Genomic DNA, 18,377 nt, shown 5'->3' with positions numbered 1-18,377 from the left:
GCTTTCTTTTATAGGCCAAAACATTTCATTACAAACTTAAACAGCAATTAGATTCAATCTTCCCAATCAAAAAAAGGTCTAAAAGCCAACATGATACACCAATCAATTAAGCATAAATTCAGCAACATTTGAACCTAATTGATACTCTTATTTCCTTCTTAAACTAGAACTAAAAAAAAAAAACAACAGCAAGATAAGTTTTACAGTTTATTCATCAGTTACAGTTGTTCTTAACATAACTTTTAGAAATTTCACATAATCTGTAATTTTCTTGTTTAAAGATTCTTTCTAAACGACCCAAAATAGTAGTCTAAGCAAATTTTTTTTATATCACTAAATAAACATTCATGTATCAACAAATATAATCTGTGTTTTTATGTTTCTTAAATAAATTGTTAACACAGTTTTATTTTTTAAAGAGAAAAAGAAAACTATGACAAAAAATAAAAAAGTTTATGTTTATAATTTTGTTTTCAAAGGGAAGCTTTTTTTTAACTTTTAACTTGAATAATCGTAAATGCCAACGTTCTTAATATTGTCTCATCTATTTAATTTCTAGTTGTTACCTTCATCTTTCAATGAATTACACCAATAGACTTTTCATATATATTTATTTATATATAAAGTAAAAGATTAAAATAAAAACCAGAAAAGAGAACAAAAAAAAAATTACATTTCCAAGTTTTTTTTCCTAATCGTTTTGAATAACGAATTTTTAAAGATTATAAATGTTTGTAAAAAAATATTATTAGTAAAAAAAAATAATAGAAAACATAATATAATAATTGATAGAAGTGAATCAAGACTTCCTTCGTATTTTTTCTCTATCTCACAGACTACATGTGAAACTCTGCTGCTACTGTGAATTATACTGCTGGGGGAGGATTTGTGAATTCTCTGTATGCCTCCTCGAGTCCTTGTTTAAGTTCGGGTGTTAGAATGCTGACACACGCTTGAAATACATCCGGATTCGATTCCAACTGTTTTACAATTCCAATCATACGGCTACCTTCCTCGCTGAGTGGTTTCACTACACCAGATTTAAATGCTTGTGCTATAATGGAAACGATGCGCGGAAGATTGGAATTGTTTGCACCAAGAATTACTGGATGGTTAGCTTGTATAAGATCGCATAAGTAGCCGTAAATATGGGGCGCTTCATCTTCATCTTCGATAACAGGCAACCATGAATACCTATAAAAGGGAATTAAGAAAATTTAATTACATATATTAAATGTAAAGAACATAGGAAAATAAAAATAAAAAAATGATGACTATTACGACAAGATACAGTTGACGATCTGAAGCTGCTTCAAAAGCACAAGCTAGCTGTTACATATATAAAATCAAATAATGCTGATTACTTTGAGCAAAGACAGTAAAGAGTAAACACTAAAAATTTAGACCCATTTGCTGAAACAAAACAAGATTTTAAGTGCGAAAGGTAGAAGTTCAAAATTCTATGTTCAACTCGAAAATTTAAGACTTTTTTCAGCAAATGGGCTTAGCTTAAAATCCAAAATAATTAATAAACTTGGATTACTTTTAAAATGTTAAATAGGGTTCCTTTTCTTTTAAACTATCCCACAACTTTGATGGGAACATAAAAAATAAATAAAAATATTAACTTACCAAGCATTAATAATCTCATCGATATTCGGTAATGCAGATGGATTGTATTTCAAAATTTTTGTTACTGCCGAAATAGCATTTTCAGTTGGATTGACATTTTCTGGTTCGCGACTCTTTGGATCTTGGATAACCTGCACCAAAATTGGAATCGCTTGAGCACATGTTAAGGCGAATTGTTCACCAGCAAACTGAAAATTAAATTAAAACTTTGCTTAGGAAAAAAGAACTAGGTACACTCAAAAATGTTTGTAATTATTTACCTGTCCTAAAACACCACATCCATAGGCTGCGGCTTGTCTGACTTCGGGACTTTTATCACAAATATACTGCAAGAGCGGTGCTGTAAATATCTGCTGATATTGAATACAGCTGGGACCACAATATTCTAGCAAATACAAAAAAAATTATATATCTTTAGACAAAATTTCAATTTTAAATTATTTTACCGATAACATCATCGAATATACAAAGACCCCATTGTCTGTCAGACCAGGACCTAGCTGGTTCAAGAAGTTTTACAAATTGCGGTACGACAGTATCGAAGTAAGGAAGGAAATTGGTTTTGTTGGTCAAGAACAATGAGTGAATAATGTCAACAATCTTCGACAGCAAATAAGTGTCAGCTTCATCTTCGTCAGCTAAGGCTTCTTCTACACCATCGTCGTAATCTTCTTCATTGCGAGCCTGAATACGCTTGTCGGCACGCTCAAAATGCTCTCCCATATACTTAGTGATGATTTCAAGAACTTGTTTCATACATTCGTCAGATAAACAATTTGGCCCCAAAGTCTCAATGCTCTTAGCCAAAGACTGTAACAGTTCCGACTGTACTTCAGCTTCGGGCTCTGTGCCAATGGCTTTCAAAAGTTCTGGACAAATGTACAACCACATTCCTTCAAGATATTGTGGTCCCTTGATTTTTGCACAATCCAATAAATAGGGTAGCGATTCAGCAGCAGCTGAACGAACTCCATCATGGAAGTAAAACTTCAACATGGGTACCATAAGCCTGACAACTTCTTCGGCGTAATCGGCGAATCCTTCTTTTAATTCACGAGCGTAACATACTAACATTTCGCAAGCTGATGCTTTGTCTTCCATACCAGCTGTGCGAATGGCAAAGTTTTGCTGTTCACCGAGATTGATGAATGACCAATCGACATCGCCTTCAATATCCTCAACTTCGTCATTGTCCAACATGGCTACTTCGGGTTTCATGGCAGCGGTACGCATTACTGGACCCATAACTAAGGGCAGATACTGTTCAAATTGTTTGCCCAAGATCTTACACATACGAGCCCAGGCCGATATCAAGTATGAAGTTTGTGGATCGTCGTCGGATAAATCACCTTCAGTGTGTGTTTTAAGCAACATATCCATAACTTCACTGGCGTCTGATAAGAACTTCTCGCGTCCCACAGCCAAACCAATGAGACTCACGCACTCGATTGTCTTACCGCGTAACATGCGCAACTTTTCGTCATTAGCATTCTGAATGATGTACTTGAGGCACGGCATCAGACGATCGTAGTACGTGACGAACTCCTTCTCGCATGTGTCGGCCACCGAGGCAATGGTTGTGACAACCTGTTCCAAAACCAATTTGTTGCCCTTTTCAACAAGTTCTTTGAATTTTGCATTTAAGATTGTTTCCAATTTAGACATGATACCGTCTAGGTAACCAGTTAAAATGTTCTTTGGACAATCCTCGCTAAAGTTTACTAAAGCAGCTCCGGCATGTGCTTGTACTCGTGGATTTTCAACATCATCCAACAAGCTGAGAAGTCCTGGAATAACTTGGGCATGGAATTTCTTCTCAAAGATGGGAGCAAAATCTGTAGCCATTTGGCCAACAGCATTGCAAGCTGCATGACGCACACGAGGATGAGGATCACGCAAGAAGTTCAAGACCCCGGACATGATGTTATCTAGCATGGCTTCCATTTGCTTATGACAACCTTCTCCGATGGCTGAAATGGCCATTAGGGCACCATGTCTTTGCTTCCAATCGGGAGAGCTCAACATAGCCGGAATGGCATTAATCACATGTGGCAAAACAGTTTTACCACCCAATCCACACGCTAAACGATCCAAAGACGATTCGGCGATAATATTGTTGTCACTGTTGTCGTTTTCAGTGACTTCATCTGACACTGCCCAATCTTCATTATCATCCAAGTCATCGGTCATCATTTGTAGCACCAATGGAATCAAAGCAACCACGTATTTTTCAGCGCGTTTACGAACCATTGCTGGAGCATTCTCGGCCATCGAAACCATAACTTCAAGGACCAAGTGTCTCCATGCATCTTCGACATCTTGGCTGCTGAATACTTTCATGCACATCTCAAAAATAACTTCCAATTGAGGGCGTAAGAATTTGGGACAATTTTCAGTCAAGTCAATGAGGAGTTTTAACAAACTCTGATCGTCCTGCTGTTCGATACTTTCAACGGTAATCATAATCATCCTAGGCAGGAGATCGTTGAAGTGCTTAAGAACAGCTGTGTCTTTGTCGTGATGTAAAATAAAAGCTCCGATGGCGCGAACAGCTTGGAAGCGCACCTCGGGATCGGCGGTCGGCTCAAGACTCTTTTGCAACATTTGTTTAATCAAATCCAAGTATTGTGTTTCTTGGTTGCCAAAGATTGCAGGCACTGAAGCAAAAATCCTTAGAGCAGACTCTTGGAGTTGGGCATTGGGAGAGTTTGCGCATTGGAACAAAAATTGCAAAAAGTCAGGCCATCTGTTGTTTCCGTCATCGTCGATCAAGTTTCGGGCAGCTTCTGCAACTACTTCACAGATTTTGCGGCGCAAGTTAGCAGAAACATCTTGTTGAACTGCAAGGAGTATTTGCTGCAACAGTTGTCCTTGAGCTTCTTGTGGTAACTATACAAATACGAGAACAAAAACAACGAAGGATTGTATTAGAGTTACTGAAACCAATATTTTTGTTTTACAGGCGGACTTTATTTATTATTTTATTTATTCATTTAGTTATTTATTCATTTAATTTTATAATGTGAACACGAGTCTAATTTTATTTTACATTTTTTTTTAATTTTGTAGAAGAATTTGTACGAGTGAAACGATTCATTTATGAGAAAGAGACAAATATGTAGTTGTCTGTAGTCTTAAACCTCAATCTGTTCAATAAAGTTATTGTATTAAAGATTGTTGCGTCTTTATATGTAATTTCATTCCGATCTACAAATTTTAAACATTGTTGCATTCAAACGTACGCTGTATGTGCAGGGAAATTAAAGCAAATCGCCATAATATACTATTGGATTTTCGTGTGCTGATACCGAGGTCAAAATGGTTCTTATACGTCATGTTTGTTAAATGATTATCTCAAAAAGCTCAATTTTAATCTTCTAAAATATTATTTCTTCCAAAACTAATTTATCTCAAAGATATTGAAATAGAAATTTTCGAAATTTCCAAATTTTTATGGTTAACAAAACTAATTAATTTTTTAAAGGAAACACATATTTTTGACTTCTCATTTGGATTAAAAAAAAAACCCAAGTACTACGGAATTTTGATAGGACATAAAAAGGAAAGATATGTCTTTACTTTATTGAGTTTGGCAAAAACCTCCAATTTTGTTTAGTTTTGCAAAACCTAGTAGTATTAATTATGTTGAGTTATGCAAAACCTTCATAAATTTTGTATGGTTTATTTTAGTTTTGAAAAAACGATTTTGAAAGAACGATCTAAACAAAAACTATTAGCTTTTATATTTTTTGTATTTTGTCATCTTGTGCGACTGGTCATGCCAAAAAGTTTAATACCAATATCTCTTTTTTTTTATTTTTAGCGTTTGTTGAATTTTGAAAAAAGCTCCTCAATTAGAGTATAGATTTATTGATATCGTTTTTGTATTCTTCTAGTTTGAGAGAATTGATATCTTTATTTATTTTTATTGTTCATAGGGAGCTATTTATATGAAAATCTCAATTTTGTAAAAAAAAAACCTCATCGGCTTTTAGAACTGCCAGTATCGTTTTAAAGGCCTCTGAGACTAAGGGCGATTTTGTTCACTATTGCTCAGCTTGACTTGACAGTTGAATTCAACTCGAGAGTTAAAACAAAAGTTGAGAATTTATTTTGTTCACTATTGTTTTCTCAACTCTCGAGTTTTTAAAACAAAAGTTGGCCAACTTTCAGTTTAAAAAATATCCCTAGTGTGCCATTTGACAACCAAAAATCTGGGGTCGAACTACGGCTTACGTTCGTTAACGTTTTGACTATTGCTCCCTCTATTTAATCAGAAGAAAGTGATAGACATAAAGCGTCAATACGTTAACGTACGTATGCCGTAGCTCGACCCCTGAAGTTAATATGTGTATGTAAATACAAAAAGGCGGGAAATGTGAATTATTCATTTGATGAATTATAATTGTCTGCGGTAAGAAACTAGTATTTTTATATTTAATATAATATGCAATTATGAGTGATGTGCACCTTGATTACGTGATAAATCTTATTCTTAGAGCCATTTTATTGTATTTAACGTCCATTTTGTCCATAAATAGTTTTTCGGAATGTATTTTTTTGTTTTTACCGCTATAATACCCTGATAAAGTGTTTAAAATAAAATTTATACTAAAAAGGAAATTTAAACATGTAAAATCTCAAGTTTTTTTGTCCAATTTCTACTTTTTGGAATTTCGAAGTTTGTGTTTTTTTTTTTGTAAAACTTATGTAAAAAATGTGAGATGAAAATCATGTATAATAGGGTTCATTAAATTTCAAGCAAAAAGAATAAACCTCGTATTTTTCAAAAATCTATCTACTTCATGTTAAAAATCGTTGTTGCATCTACATATGCACGCATTTGCGTTTCTTTGTGATCGCTCTATCCACTCGTATGGAAGTTTTGCGGGAAGAAGTTATCGCAATTTAATTTTAGAGTTTAAATTTCTATTTGCTCTTTCTAAATAAATGTTTTTATCAATCATTTATTCGAAAAATTTAGAGTTTAAGCTAATTGAAAAGGATTTTCCCTTGACTATGAAGATCGAAAGGAATTCTCCATTTTTTCGCAATTTAATGATTTTGTCTGCTTATTTTTTCAAAAATACTTGTTAATTAAATAGTAGCAATAAAATAAATGCAACTTTTGAACACGGATTAAAATTTTAACGATTAAACAAATGTGTGCTATTTCTGTGTCCACTAGCGAAAGAGACAGGAAAAGCATTATATTGCTAGTGCAAATAAATATAGAAAATAACTTTACTTTTAAGATATTTTTGTCTCCATCACTTTATTTGGAAAATATACCAAAAGAAAAAAAAAATATATAAAAAGCATTCCTAATATCTAAAATTCGATTCGCATAATTTTTCTCAATATTGTTATTTCTCTGTCCATGGATGTATGTAAGTAAAATACTTAAAGTTTTTCGACTTGATACTTTGTTAAATCGCGACCCTAGAACAACAAGGTTCTAAGTACACCCAAGTGTGTTTTGAGAAAAACGCTTCTGAATATTCAAACACCTTTATACGTTCACTGTGTATGAAAAGTTTAACTTTTTGTTTATAATTCGATGAGTTTATAAGAAATCTTTAAAATTTTAGCTTAAAACACCAATAAAAACACATTTTAAACCTTAAATTTGACTTTAAAAACCATATAGGACTTCGTTGCTCAACGATGGGACAGTTAAATTTAGAACAATAAGGTTTTATGTACAGGTTTTATTCTTGTGACCTTAGTTGTTCGATATTGAAGAGTTGGAATGGGTTGAAATAAAAAGATTTAAATAAGTTTTTTCTTTTTGTTTAAGAGTGGTGGATTACTGCAATTATTAATAGTTTTGATAATAAATTCTATTTCAAAATAATAAACAAAGTCTATTTGCTCAGCATTGAATTTTTTCGTCTAAACATGTAACAAAGTTCTAACTGCAACATTGTTTGCAGTTAGAACCCTATCGGCCAATTTCTTCACATAAGTCCTAAGCCAGCCTAGTACCCGATCTAGCTAGACCAGGTACTAGCTCTGGTACTCGGTCCTAACGAAAAGTTAGTACCTGAGCATTTCTTCACATTTATAGGACCTGATCTAAGTTCACAACGAGGTCCTAAGAATTAATACGTATAAAACTGGTCTAACTGTCATTTTGAGAATTTATTAAAGTTTGAAATATTATTTTTTTAAATTTGTTCAAATTTAACAAATAAAAAATTTAATACAAATAATAAACAAGAAGCAAATAATTAAAATGAATAGTGAGAAAATGTTATGAAGATTAAAAATGTGGCAAGCAATAAAAATTCTATACATGAAGAAAAGTCAAGAATGAAGAATCGACAAGAATAAGACTGCAGTATAAATCAGCCATACATATGTAAATGCCGAGGAATCATTCAATAATATGAATGCAGCCACGAAAGCCAGTCAGAAGGACCACCATAAACCATAATAATTTAACGAATAAAAAATATTTTTTATAGACGTATGTCGAATAAAAAATATTTTTTATAGACGTATGTATGTACATATGTTCATTGTGTAAATAAAAGAAAAACTGTTAAAAACGCGGTATTTGGTGATTTGGTATTATTATGTACCTTTGCTTTTATTGCATAATTGGCCTCCATTGTGAATCTCCAGGGGAATTTTGATTCGATATACATACATACACTTCGGAGTTAAATCTCCGAAGTTTTTAGTATGGAAATTCCCACAGATATTTAAATTGTGATCCTCCAAATTAGCCGAGCTCGAGGTGGTGTCTTTTCATTGGTTGTACAATGTACAGCCTCGTTGCCAGAAGCGAGTGTCTTGCAAATCGTCTCTACTGCAAGGCTTGTGCATATCTTAAGCACCATATAAAGACGTTGGTAAAAATACACCCAAAATGTGATATGGGCTTGGTCAAAAAGTTTAATTCTCGTGTTTCTTGGTCAATTAAAAAAAAAAACTTTCAAAATATTAAAATCACTAAAAATGCACTTATCAATCGACACAACACCTAAGTAATTAAACAAAATTGCAATATATTAAATTTTTAATTTTCAAAATTTCACTAACTTTAAACAAAAAATAATGAAAATTATTCTTTTTTTATGTTATTTATTCTTTATTAAACTGCAATATCGCTTGAAAAATATGAATTCCATTATTTGATTCAAGTACTAACCGCTAGACTACCGATTTTTAGGTTCTAACAAATATCGAGTCCTAACTAATACTCGGTACCAATTTGACAGTTCTAGGGCTTTGTACTTTTGTGAACAAATCACTTGGTACCGATTTGAGTACTAACGATTGGTATAATAACCAGGTCCTAGCTGATTTTGAGGAGCTAGCTAGTACCGAGTCCTAACTAGTACTCAGTCCTAAATTGACAGTTCTAAGGCTTAGTACCTGAGTCAAGAAATGAGTTGGTACCGATTTGAGTACTAACTTTAGGACTAGGACCGGTATTAGCGCTAGGACTCTGTGAAGAAATCGGCCGTATTTCTCACAAAAATCGAAAAAGAGGCAGATAGAACTCTGTATCTCTGGATATTTTGTGAAACAGAGTTCTAAGTGGAAGTTAGGACCTTATTATTTAAATCTCAAATGAAAATTGTGTAGATAGAACTCTGTAGCCCAGGTTATCTTCGAAACGGAAAGAGATAGGGCAAAATAGATAGCGGGAATCGAAAGAGCACCAAGATTTTACCTTTTTTGATTTGATATATCTCATTTTTTTTTTTCAAAATTGTCGGTTAGAACCTTGTTGTTCTAAGGTCGCGAAATATGGTTTAAATTCCAATGTAATAGTATCAATAAAATGTAAGCTGGGACTTCCTTAAAGCAAATAACATACAGTGCTGCTAAAAACATTCCGGATTTTTTTTGTCATTTTCATCAATTGAAATTTTATAACACAAAACTGTAACAAAATATTATTTTAATATTTTTTCTAGGTCGTTTATATATCAGTTAAGCAATTTTAACAGAAAATAGTGATCTTTAATGCATACAAAAATTTTAAAAATTGAAAAATGAAGTAGAGTCAGAAGTTCAGGTGTGAAAAACTAACCGGATTTTTCAAGGATTTTGATTTTCGTATTTGAGGTAAGGGTTTTAAGCGTCACTTCAATACAATTTTTGTTTGCAGTTCCAAAAAAAGTTGCTAGCTTTGTGAATTGTAAAAATTATTTTATGGCATAACGGAAAAAACGCGTTATAGTCCTCAAATTCGTTGAGTTGTAGAACGTTTTCAAGCCGAAATAAAACAAAATATTGTCCCTTTGGGATGTTGAAAATTGCAACGTCAAGTGAGTTTGATATCGTCAAAAAATAAAAAAGCGAAAAATTTGTTGAAGTAGATCAATTGGGTGGATGCCATCACAAAATATCCATAAAAACTGATAGGCGAATACAGAGTTTTTTGATAAAAGATCCTTTTGCGACTTCTTAAACGATTTGTGAGGAGCTTAATCTGCCTTCAACATCAAGTTCAGTAAGAAAGGTTTTGAGAGGTTTGGTCTTTATGTCTTTCGGCTCGGAAAAAGGCCATTTCATTATACTAAGCATTGTCTAAAAAGGTAGGCAATGAAAGGATCTTAAGAAACACTTTAAATTTGAAAATAAAAATACTTCATCACGGTTGTATTTACAAAAAAACATCTGAGTTGCTCGATAACAAAACGGAAAAATATTCTTTTCAGTTATAAAAGCAATTTTAGCTTGTTTTATTCCCATTGTGAAATGGCGCAAACATGGTCATGTTTGAAACCAAAAAAATATGCTCCCTATTGTGAAGCACAGCAGAGGATCAGTGATGGTTTTGGTTTCAGCTGCAGGCTCTAGCAGGTTACAATAAATCAACGAAATTATGGATCATTTCCAGGATAGAGAGATGTTGGAGTCGATAATGACTCTATTAAAGGAAAAAGAAATGCCTTTACGTCGCCTCTTTCTGCAAGTTATGATGCCAAAAATTCTTAAAAGCGCATTAAACAGTAGTTTGGGGCAGACAATACTCCTGGCTTAGAATAACCGTAACAATTAGTCGACTTGAACCTGATTAAAAATTTGTGAGCCGTCTTTAAGTGACGGGTAGAAAAGAAAAAGCACACCTCAGCAACTACCGTACTTGTAGCTTTGAAAAACAACTGGGAGCATATTTATAGTCTTATTTCATTTAATTTGGATAAGTCGAAGTGTCGTTGGTACCAAGTAGTCTTTAAAAAGAAAGGTTACTGAACAAAATATTAACTTTGAAAATTAACATTAAAAAATCCGATTAGTTTTTCACAGCTGAAATTCTGACTTTACTTAATTTTTCAATTTTTAAAATTTTTGAGTGTATTAAAGATCATTTTTTTCTGTTGAAATTGCTTAACTGATATATAAACGACCTAGAAAAAATATTAAAACAATGTTTTGTACCAGTTTTGTGTTATAAAATTTCAATTGATGAAAATGACAAAAAAATCCGGAATGTTTTTAGCAGCACTGTATATACTGAGATATATTCAGCTTCTAGGAGTTTATCGTGAAAATAATGTGCGATGCCGTGATAGATAACATAACTAACTCCTTTTTTCCAGCGAAAAGGTATTTAAAAAAAAAATGATACAGAAAAAAATCCCTGACTTTCCCTGACCAAAATTGTGTTTCCAGTTTAGCGGACACCATACATCTTGAATTATTTTTTCAATAAGTATATCCCCACAAGAAAAATGCAATTTTTTTTTTATACAAAGCATTTTAATAACAAAATCGGAAAAAATTACACCAAAAAATTGCCTTGTTTACAAGAAAGTCATTGATTATTTAATGTACTTGACGTATAACTAATTAGTTCTTAAACTCATCAAAAAAAAAATTAAATAATTCTAGCCACATGTACATTAAGATCTAATGAATAAGCCAACTATGGCTTTGCGATGATGGGTACATACCAATGAATAAAGTAAAATACCCATTTAGTCTGTATGCCATGCCCAAATAATTCAATTTCATATAGTCTGTTTCTGTATCCGTTTCGGATGACTCATTTTTTGCAATATAAATTCAATTCTCCTTTTGTTTAATCAAAAGAAAATAAGAAATAAAAAATGAAAAAAAAAAAACTGATACAGCTCACTAAGCAAATCATCAACTTCATTATATTATTTGAGCTTTACAATTATTCTTTATTTGCTGGAAACTAATCTTATTTCTTTCTTTTATTTTTTCCTACTTTCCCCAATGACAACACAGGCAAAATTCCAAAGTACAAGGTCGCACACGCGAATTCTATCAAATTGCAAAAATAAAAAATATGAAAAAAAACATACGATAGGCATTTGTACTTTTTTTCCTTCTGTACCATCATCAAGTTTGCTAAAATCAAATCATTTCTAAAATAGTTTCTTTAAATTGATAAAAAAAAAATAAATAAGAAATAACTAAAAATAACATTCATTCAAACAAGTGTGAAATAAATTTTTTACTTTTCCAGGAATTGAAAATAAAAATCTAAAAAACAAAAATTGTATTTACTGTGAATGGTTTACTTACTTCTTTGTAGAATTCAAGGAAATCCGATGTAAAGAGCCTTCGCAGAACTACAGCGGCCATGAGTCTAGCTTCCTCACCCATTTGTCCATTGTGTAAGGCGGCCAAAAGGTGTGTCACTTTAACATTTCTCGGCAGATTGTTGTAAGCTTCCTAAATTAGACGAATAACAAAAAAAAATGGAAAGTTAACATTTTTTTTTTTTTGCGTGAAAGATGAAAAATGCATCATAAAATGATTGTAAATTGGAGGGACAATTTTTTAGTACCAAACCAAGGGCTCGATGACTTTGTTGTAAAAAAGTAGGTTGCGGGGTGTAATAAGGGGGAATGAAATGCACCCAACCACCTAAATAAATATGTAATGCAATCCATTTTTTATTTGTACTGTCGTCGTCGTCTCATCGACTTGTCGAGTTATTTTTAGATTTTTCTTTTCTTTTTTTTTCTGCAGAAATTGCGTTGGAGAAAATTTTATTCTATGAATGCATTAAAAATTTTGACAGGCGAAATAATTTCAAGAAAACACGTTGTTGTGAGTAATGATGATAAAAAAAAACTGCGTTGGAGTTTTTTTTTTTTCAAAACACAAATTTCATTTAATTGAGTGATGGAATTTAAACGTAAATATATAAATTTAAAACTGAAATGTTTAATAAATATTTTAAATTACCTCTGCTTGTTGTCGGACTTCATTATCCGTAGCTAAAAGTGAATTTAATAGCTGTTGAAATTGAACTTGATCGGCAGCCATTGTATCGTTTTTTGAAAAGACACCGCACAAAAATTTTGCAACGCTGCGCAGCACACACGAGCTAAAAAGAGAACGAGGTACTGTTACATTTGTGAACGTGCTTTTAATTATGTATCTCAATGTTGGTATGATTGAATTTTTTTTACATTTTTGGCAGGAATGAGGCCAACATTGGGATTTGAAAAAATCTAAAGGCTTAACTACATTCACCACTTTTTGAAAAAGTACAAAAGTGAAAATATTTTTTTTCTCGCTAGCGGGATTTTTTTGTAAAAAAGAGTTTACAAATTGATTTTTGGACGGAAAAATAAGCATTCTGCATCATTTATTTTAATTTTCTAGCCCGAAAAACCATACAAAAATGCATTTGAAAATGTTCACTTTTGTACTTTTTCACTTTTTGAGCCAATAGGTGTGTTTTTTTGTTTATCTATATAGATTTTGTGCAAAAAAACGACATCGAGATTTTTGAAATCCATGCAAACATTTGGCACCACTGTACATATACTTTGGCAGCTGTCTGTCAAAAATGTTGCTTTTGTTTTTTTTTTTATTTTAACTCCGAAGTGGGAAGGACATTACATCCATGTTGGATGCAAACAAAAATTTTCATATGGCCATGGCATCCATGTTGGATTCAAAAAAATTTTTTTTTCACAAAAAACCAAAAATGATCTGTATATTCTTAGCTACATTTTAAGACCATGACCACCCAAGTAACAATTTAGCTTTCATAAGGGTCAATGCGAGCTATTTTTTGACTTGTTTAAGAAGAAGGACAAGTCTTATGCAAATCATTTTGGCGCACATTACCGAATTTCCCCAAGACCTTCCTCCACAGGCAATCCACAAGCTAATAGCTTGTGACGAACAGCGTAAAACGACCTTATGCAGGCCTTTTTACAAAACAATGAAATATTTTAGGGAAACTATAAAAAAAGAAAAAAAGATTTTATTGATTTTTTTTTTCTTTTAATTTTTTTCTATTTTGTTTTTTTCTTCTTTTTTGGCCATGTCAATGCTTTTCCTGTCGTTCTGAAATGGGAAGAGTTTTATTTTAATTGAAAAAGAACACATTTTTTTTTATTTCACAAATGGCCCCGCCAGCAATCGATCCCACGTACCTCTGCATACCAAGCCAGCACCTTACCAGTAGACCATACTCGAATATTAAAAATGAGTGGCAAAAAGGGAGCTAATTGAAACCTCACATAAAAATGCAATGTTTTTTTCTAAAGTGTTACAAACATTGCATATCTGCAGGATAAAAGCTTTGCATACTTATTGGTGAAAAATATTGCATACTTGAAAGATGAAAACATTGTATACTTACAAGAACCTCTTGGAACAGGTCTTATGAAAGCCTTCTGTCACTTGAAAATAGAAGGCTTCTTTAAAACGGTTCAAACAGGTCTTATGAAGGTCTTCTTTAACTTATATTTACAAGGCTTCTTCTAAACACTTCCAGATGGCCTTAAGGAGACCTCCTTTGTTTCCAAAATGGATGATTTGCGTAAATAAGCCTTAAACTAAGCTTATACAAACTATAGCTTGCCGAATCGAAGAAAATGGACCTTTTGCAAGTAAAATTGTTACTTGGGCATTAACATTAGTTGCGTCGTTCTTGTGTTAGAAGCGTTTGAAGGTAGCCATATTGAATTTTTTTTCGATTTTCTTAAAATCAAATGTGAAAACTTTTTTATTTTTATTTCTAATTTTTCGAAAAAACTTTGGTAATTTTATATACATATCTGTTCAACAATCTTATCAGGATCCATTTAAGACTTTTATCTGAAAAGTGCATTGCGTATATCTCGAGATATTAACATTTCAATGCAACCATGTCAAACAAATTTTTGATTATTTTTTTCTATGAGAGTTTTTTTCAAACCTCGTTTTCTCCGCTTTTTTTTTGTTAATATTTTCAGATATTTCTATATGAACACAACAATTAAACTACCTTGGCACTACTGTTTTTATCGAGAGAAAGTAAAATCAGGATAATTAGGTGTGTTTTTTTGTTTATCTATATAGATTTTGTGCAAAAAAACGACATCGGGATTTTTGAAATCCATGCAAACATTTGGCACCACTGTACATATACTTTGGCAGCTGTCTGTCAAAAATGTTGCTTTTATTTTTTTTTATTTTAATTCGAAGTGGGAAGGCCATTACATTCATGTTGGATGCAAACAAAAATGTTCATATGGCCATGGCATCCATGTTGGATTCAAAAAAATTGTTTTTTCACAAAAAAACAAAAATTATCTCTATATTCTTAGCTACATTTTAAGACCATGACCATTAACATTCGTTGCGTCGTTCTTGTGTTATAAGCGTTTGAAGGTAGCCATATTGAATTTTTTTTCGATTTTTTAAAAATCAAATGTGAAAACTTTTTTATTTTTATTTCTAATTTTTCGAAAAAACTTTGGTAATTTTTTATACATATCTGTTATACAATCTTATAAGGATCCATTTAAGACTTTTATCTAAAAAGTGCATTGCGTATATCTCGAGATATTAACATTTCAATGCAACCATGTGAAACAAATTTTTAATTATTTTTTTCTATGAGAGTTTTTTTCTCCGCTTTTTTTTTTTTGTTAATATTTTCAGATATTTTTGTATGAACACAACAAATAAAGTACCTTGGCACTACTGTTTTTATCGAGAGAAAGTAAAATCTGGATAATTATCTGGATTTTTCAAAAATCTATACAGATAAAGTTTTTGTTGTTTTTAACACGTAAATTGTTTTGATTTCAAAAATCTCGATGTGGTTTTTTTTCACAAAATCTATATAGATAAACAAAAAAACACACTTATGGCCAGTTGTACAAACGCGGTTCAGTCTCGGATCAGAAATTTAACCCACCGATTTCGGCGGATTAGCTGCGGGTCAACTTCGGTTCAAGCATGAATGTGACTATTTATACTGTAACGATGAATTACCGAACTACTTTTAAGATAAAAGTCTGAACACACTACCTGCTACAGTAAAGGTAGAAATGTGAACGGACCTTTAGTAATTAAGAAACTACCCTCTGAACGCATCCAAAGAAATTCCCTCGACTGCTGAATATCCCAAAATATCCCACTGGACTGGAAGTATGAAGCGCCCCCTCTTGGAAAGGAAGCTTCGAGAAGCAAAGACGAGAACCTTCGAAGACATTCTCGAATTCCGAATTTCAGGTATAAAAGGGCAGCGTGGACACCGACCGGATACAGTTTAATCTTGAATGTGAAAGAGTACAGTACAAAGTGAAATAAAGTGTTGGAAATTGTTAGTAGTAAATAAAGTGATTGAAAAGTGTGTTTGTTTGAGCGAATAATAAAAGTAAATTGATTTGAAATAAAGTGTGTTCTTATTTGAACGGAAAGATAAGTGGAAGTTAAAATAAACGAAATAAGTTTTATTGTGAACCCGGAATAAAACATTACATTGGTGTCAGAAAAGTGGAATAAAACTTATTTATTTGTGCGAATCAGATAATTTCGCGAATAAAATAAAAAGTGCGCGTGTGTTTTAACAATAAACAAAGTGTAAAACATTTTGAAATAAGTAAAAGTGCTCGCGTTTTGAAAAGTTAAAATGGGTAAGACATTGAATCAGTTAAGTTTGACTGAGCTGAAGGCGGAATTAACTAAACGAGGTCTTCCTACTGCTGGATCGAAAAATGACCTCATTATTCGCCTGCAGGATTATTTAACCCAGAAAAACGAAGATTTGGATACATTTCAATTCGAAGTTGAAATGGTAGAAGAACGAGTAAGTACTAGTTCCGATATGTCATCCATGATGGCTGTTCTCCTTGCAAAATTTGAAGAACAGAAAGATCAAATGGAACAGCAACGTAAAGAACAAAAGGATGAACAGAAAAATCTTCTTGAACAAATTGAGACACAACGCAATGAACAAAGAGAACAAATGGAACAACAACGAACAGAGCAAAAGAGTGAACAACAGAATCTTCTCGAAAAAATTGAGAAACAACGTACCGAGCAAAAGAGTGAACAACAGAATCTTCTCGAAAAAATGGAGAAACATCTAGAAGAACATCGCGATGAGCAAAAGAATCTTCTAGAAGAACAGAAAAATCTTTTAGAGGGAAAGCTTGGTGATTTCGAGAAGAAGTTCACTGCTCTTGACGAGCGTGTTGAAGAAAACAAAGAAAAGCTGTTGGCAATGCACACAAAGTTCGAAGAGAAATTCCAAGACATTACTAAAGAGTTGGACAAGGTTCGAAAAATTAAGGCCCGAGAAAGTTCTGGTGAGTATTCAAAGAAGAAGGAAATGCATCCACCAACCTTTGATGGACAAAGTTCTTGGTCGATCTACAAGAAACAGTTTGAGGCAGCTGCCACAACAAATGGCTGGGATGACGAAGACAAATGTATAGCGCTGACTCTTGCTCTTAGAGGTCCTGCTGCTGAGTTGTTACAAACTTTACCACCAGAAAAGAATGGTAACTTTAACGCTCTTGTCCAGGTCATTGAAAAACGCTTTGGAGATGGCCATATGCAGGAAGTCTTCCGCGTCCAACTCAATACAAGAGTCCAGAAAAGAGGAGAAACTCTGCAACAACTCCAAGCAGATATTGAAAGGTTAGCTCATCTGGCATATCCGACAGCAGGAGACGACATTATCAATCAGTTTGCGACAGAAGCCTTTGTACGTGCTGTATCTGATATAAATCTTCAGCGAGCAATTCGAACAGCTGGAAAACGTTCCCTTCCTGAAGCATTAGCGTTTGCACTCACTATGGAAGCAGCAGAACAGGCTTCTCAAGGCGTTCATCGGGTAAGAGAAGTTACAGTGGAGGAATGCTCTTGTCAAAAACTCGCATTCCAAAGAAACCAGCGAGACGGAGCTGCTCGATGCTGGAACTGTAACAAGACCGGACATCTCCAGCGGCAGTGCAGATTGCCACCAAGAAGAACTGCTTGCCAACACTGTGGAAACAGGAATATTGCCCAACAACAGGTAAGCGATACAACTAACACTCATGCTCATCTTGAATTCCCATTCGGGAAACGAGTAAGAACCACCTTCGAGGGGCAGAAGCTGGTTTCTGGTATCGATGGCCCCAGAACCACAATTCAAGTCTCACAAACTAAACGAGACAACAAAAGTCTGACAGTAGAGGCAACCATAAACAATAACCAACACGTGGCTACAATTGACACCGGTGCCACCGCCTCTATTGTACGAAGAGACTTGGTAAAGATGACGTGGCTACATAACATCAACAGCTATCGTCTGAAGACCGCCACAGGAGAAGCAGCAAGAGTGTACGGAGAAGTTCGTCTTGAGATCCGTATAGCAGAACTAAAGTTTTTACATGTGTTTTTGGTGGCAGATATATGTGACGAGTGCATCATTGGAATCGACTTTATGAAGGAGCATGGAATCATTTTGGATATCGGTAATCAAGTCCTGAAATACAGAAATGTAGAGATTCCAATGGTCT

The 18,377-nt window shown here is 33.4% G+C and overlaps 1 protein-coding gene across 1 annotated transcript; it reads right to left on the bottom strand.

The window, feature by feature from the left end:
• Positions 1-194: 194 nt before the first annotated feature.
• On the bottom strand, positions 195-12,993 carry LOC129914736 (importin-5). The gene is made up of 6 exons (XM_055994086.1): positions 12,823-12,993; positions 12,154-12,303; positions 2,079-4,521; positions 1,893-2,017; positions 1,633-1,820; positions 195-1,194 (listed from the first exon to the last, which is right to left on the bottom strand). Exons 1-6 carry the CDS (start codon positions 12,901-12,903, stop codon positions 867-869), a joined length of 3,315 nt encoding a protein of 1,104 aa, XP_055850061.1. The 5' UTR covers positions 12,904-12,993; the 3' UTR covers positions 195-866.
• Positions 12,994-18,377: the final 5,384 nt, after the last annotated feature.

The sequence above is a fragment of the Episyrphus balteatus genome, chromosome 3 (assembly GCF_945859705.1).
Source record: "Episyrphus balteatus chromosome 3, idEpiBalt1.1, whole genome shotgun sequence".
Lineage (NCBI taxonomy): Eukaryota > Metazoa > Arthropoda > Insecta > Diptera > Syrphidae > Episyrphus > Episyrphus balteatus.
This window is presented reverse-complemented; position numbering and strand designations above follow the sequence as displayed.

Coding starts and splice junctions, on each gene's coding strand:
- LOC129914736 (XM_055994086.1), bottom strand. CDS start 12,903: ATGGCTGCCGATCAAGTTCAATTTCAACAGCTATTAAATTCACTTTTA. Junction 12,304..12,822: donor AAGTCCGACAACAAGCAGAG/GTAATTTAAAAT, acceptor CGTCTAATTTAG/GAAGCTTACAACAATCTGCC. Junction 1,195..1,632: donor GATGAGATTATTAATGCTTG/GTAAGTTAATAT, acceptor TCCCTTTTATAG/GTATTCATGGTTGCCTGTTA.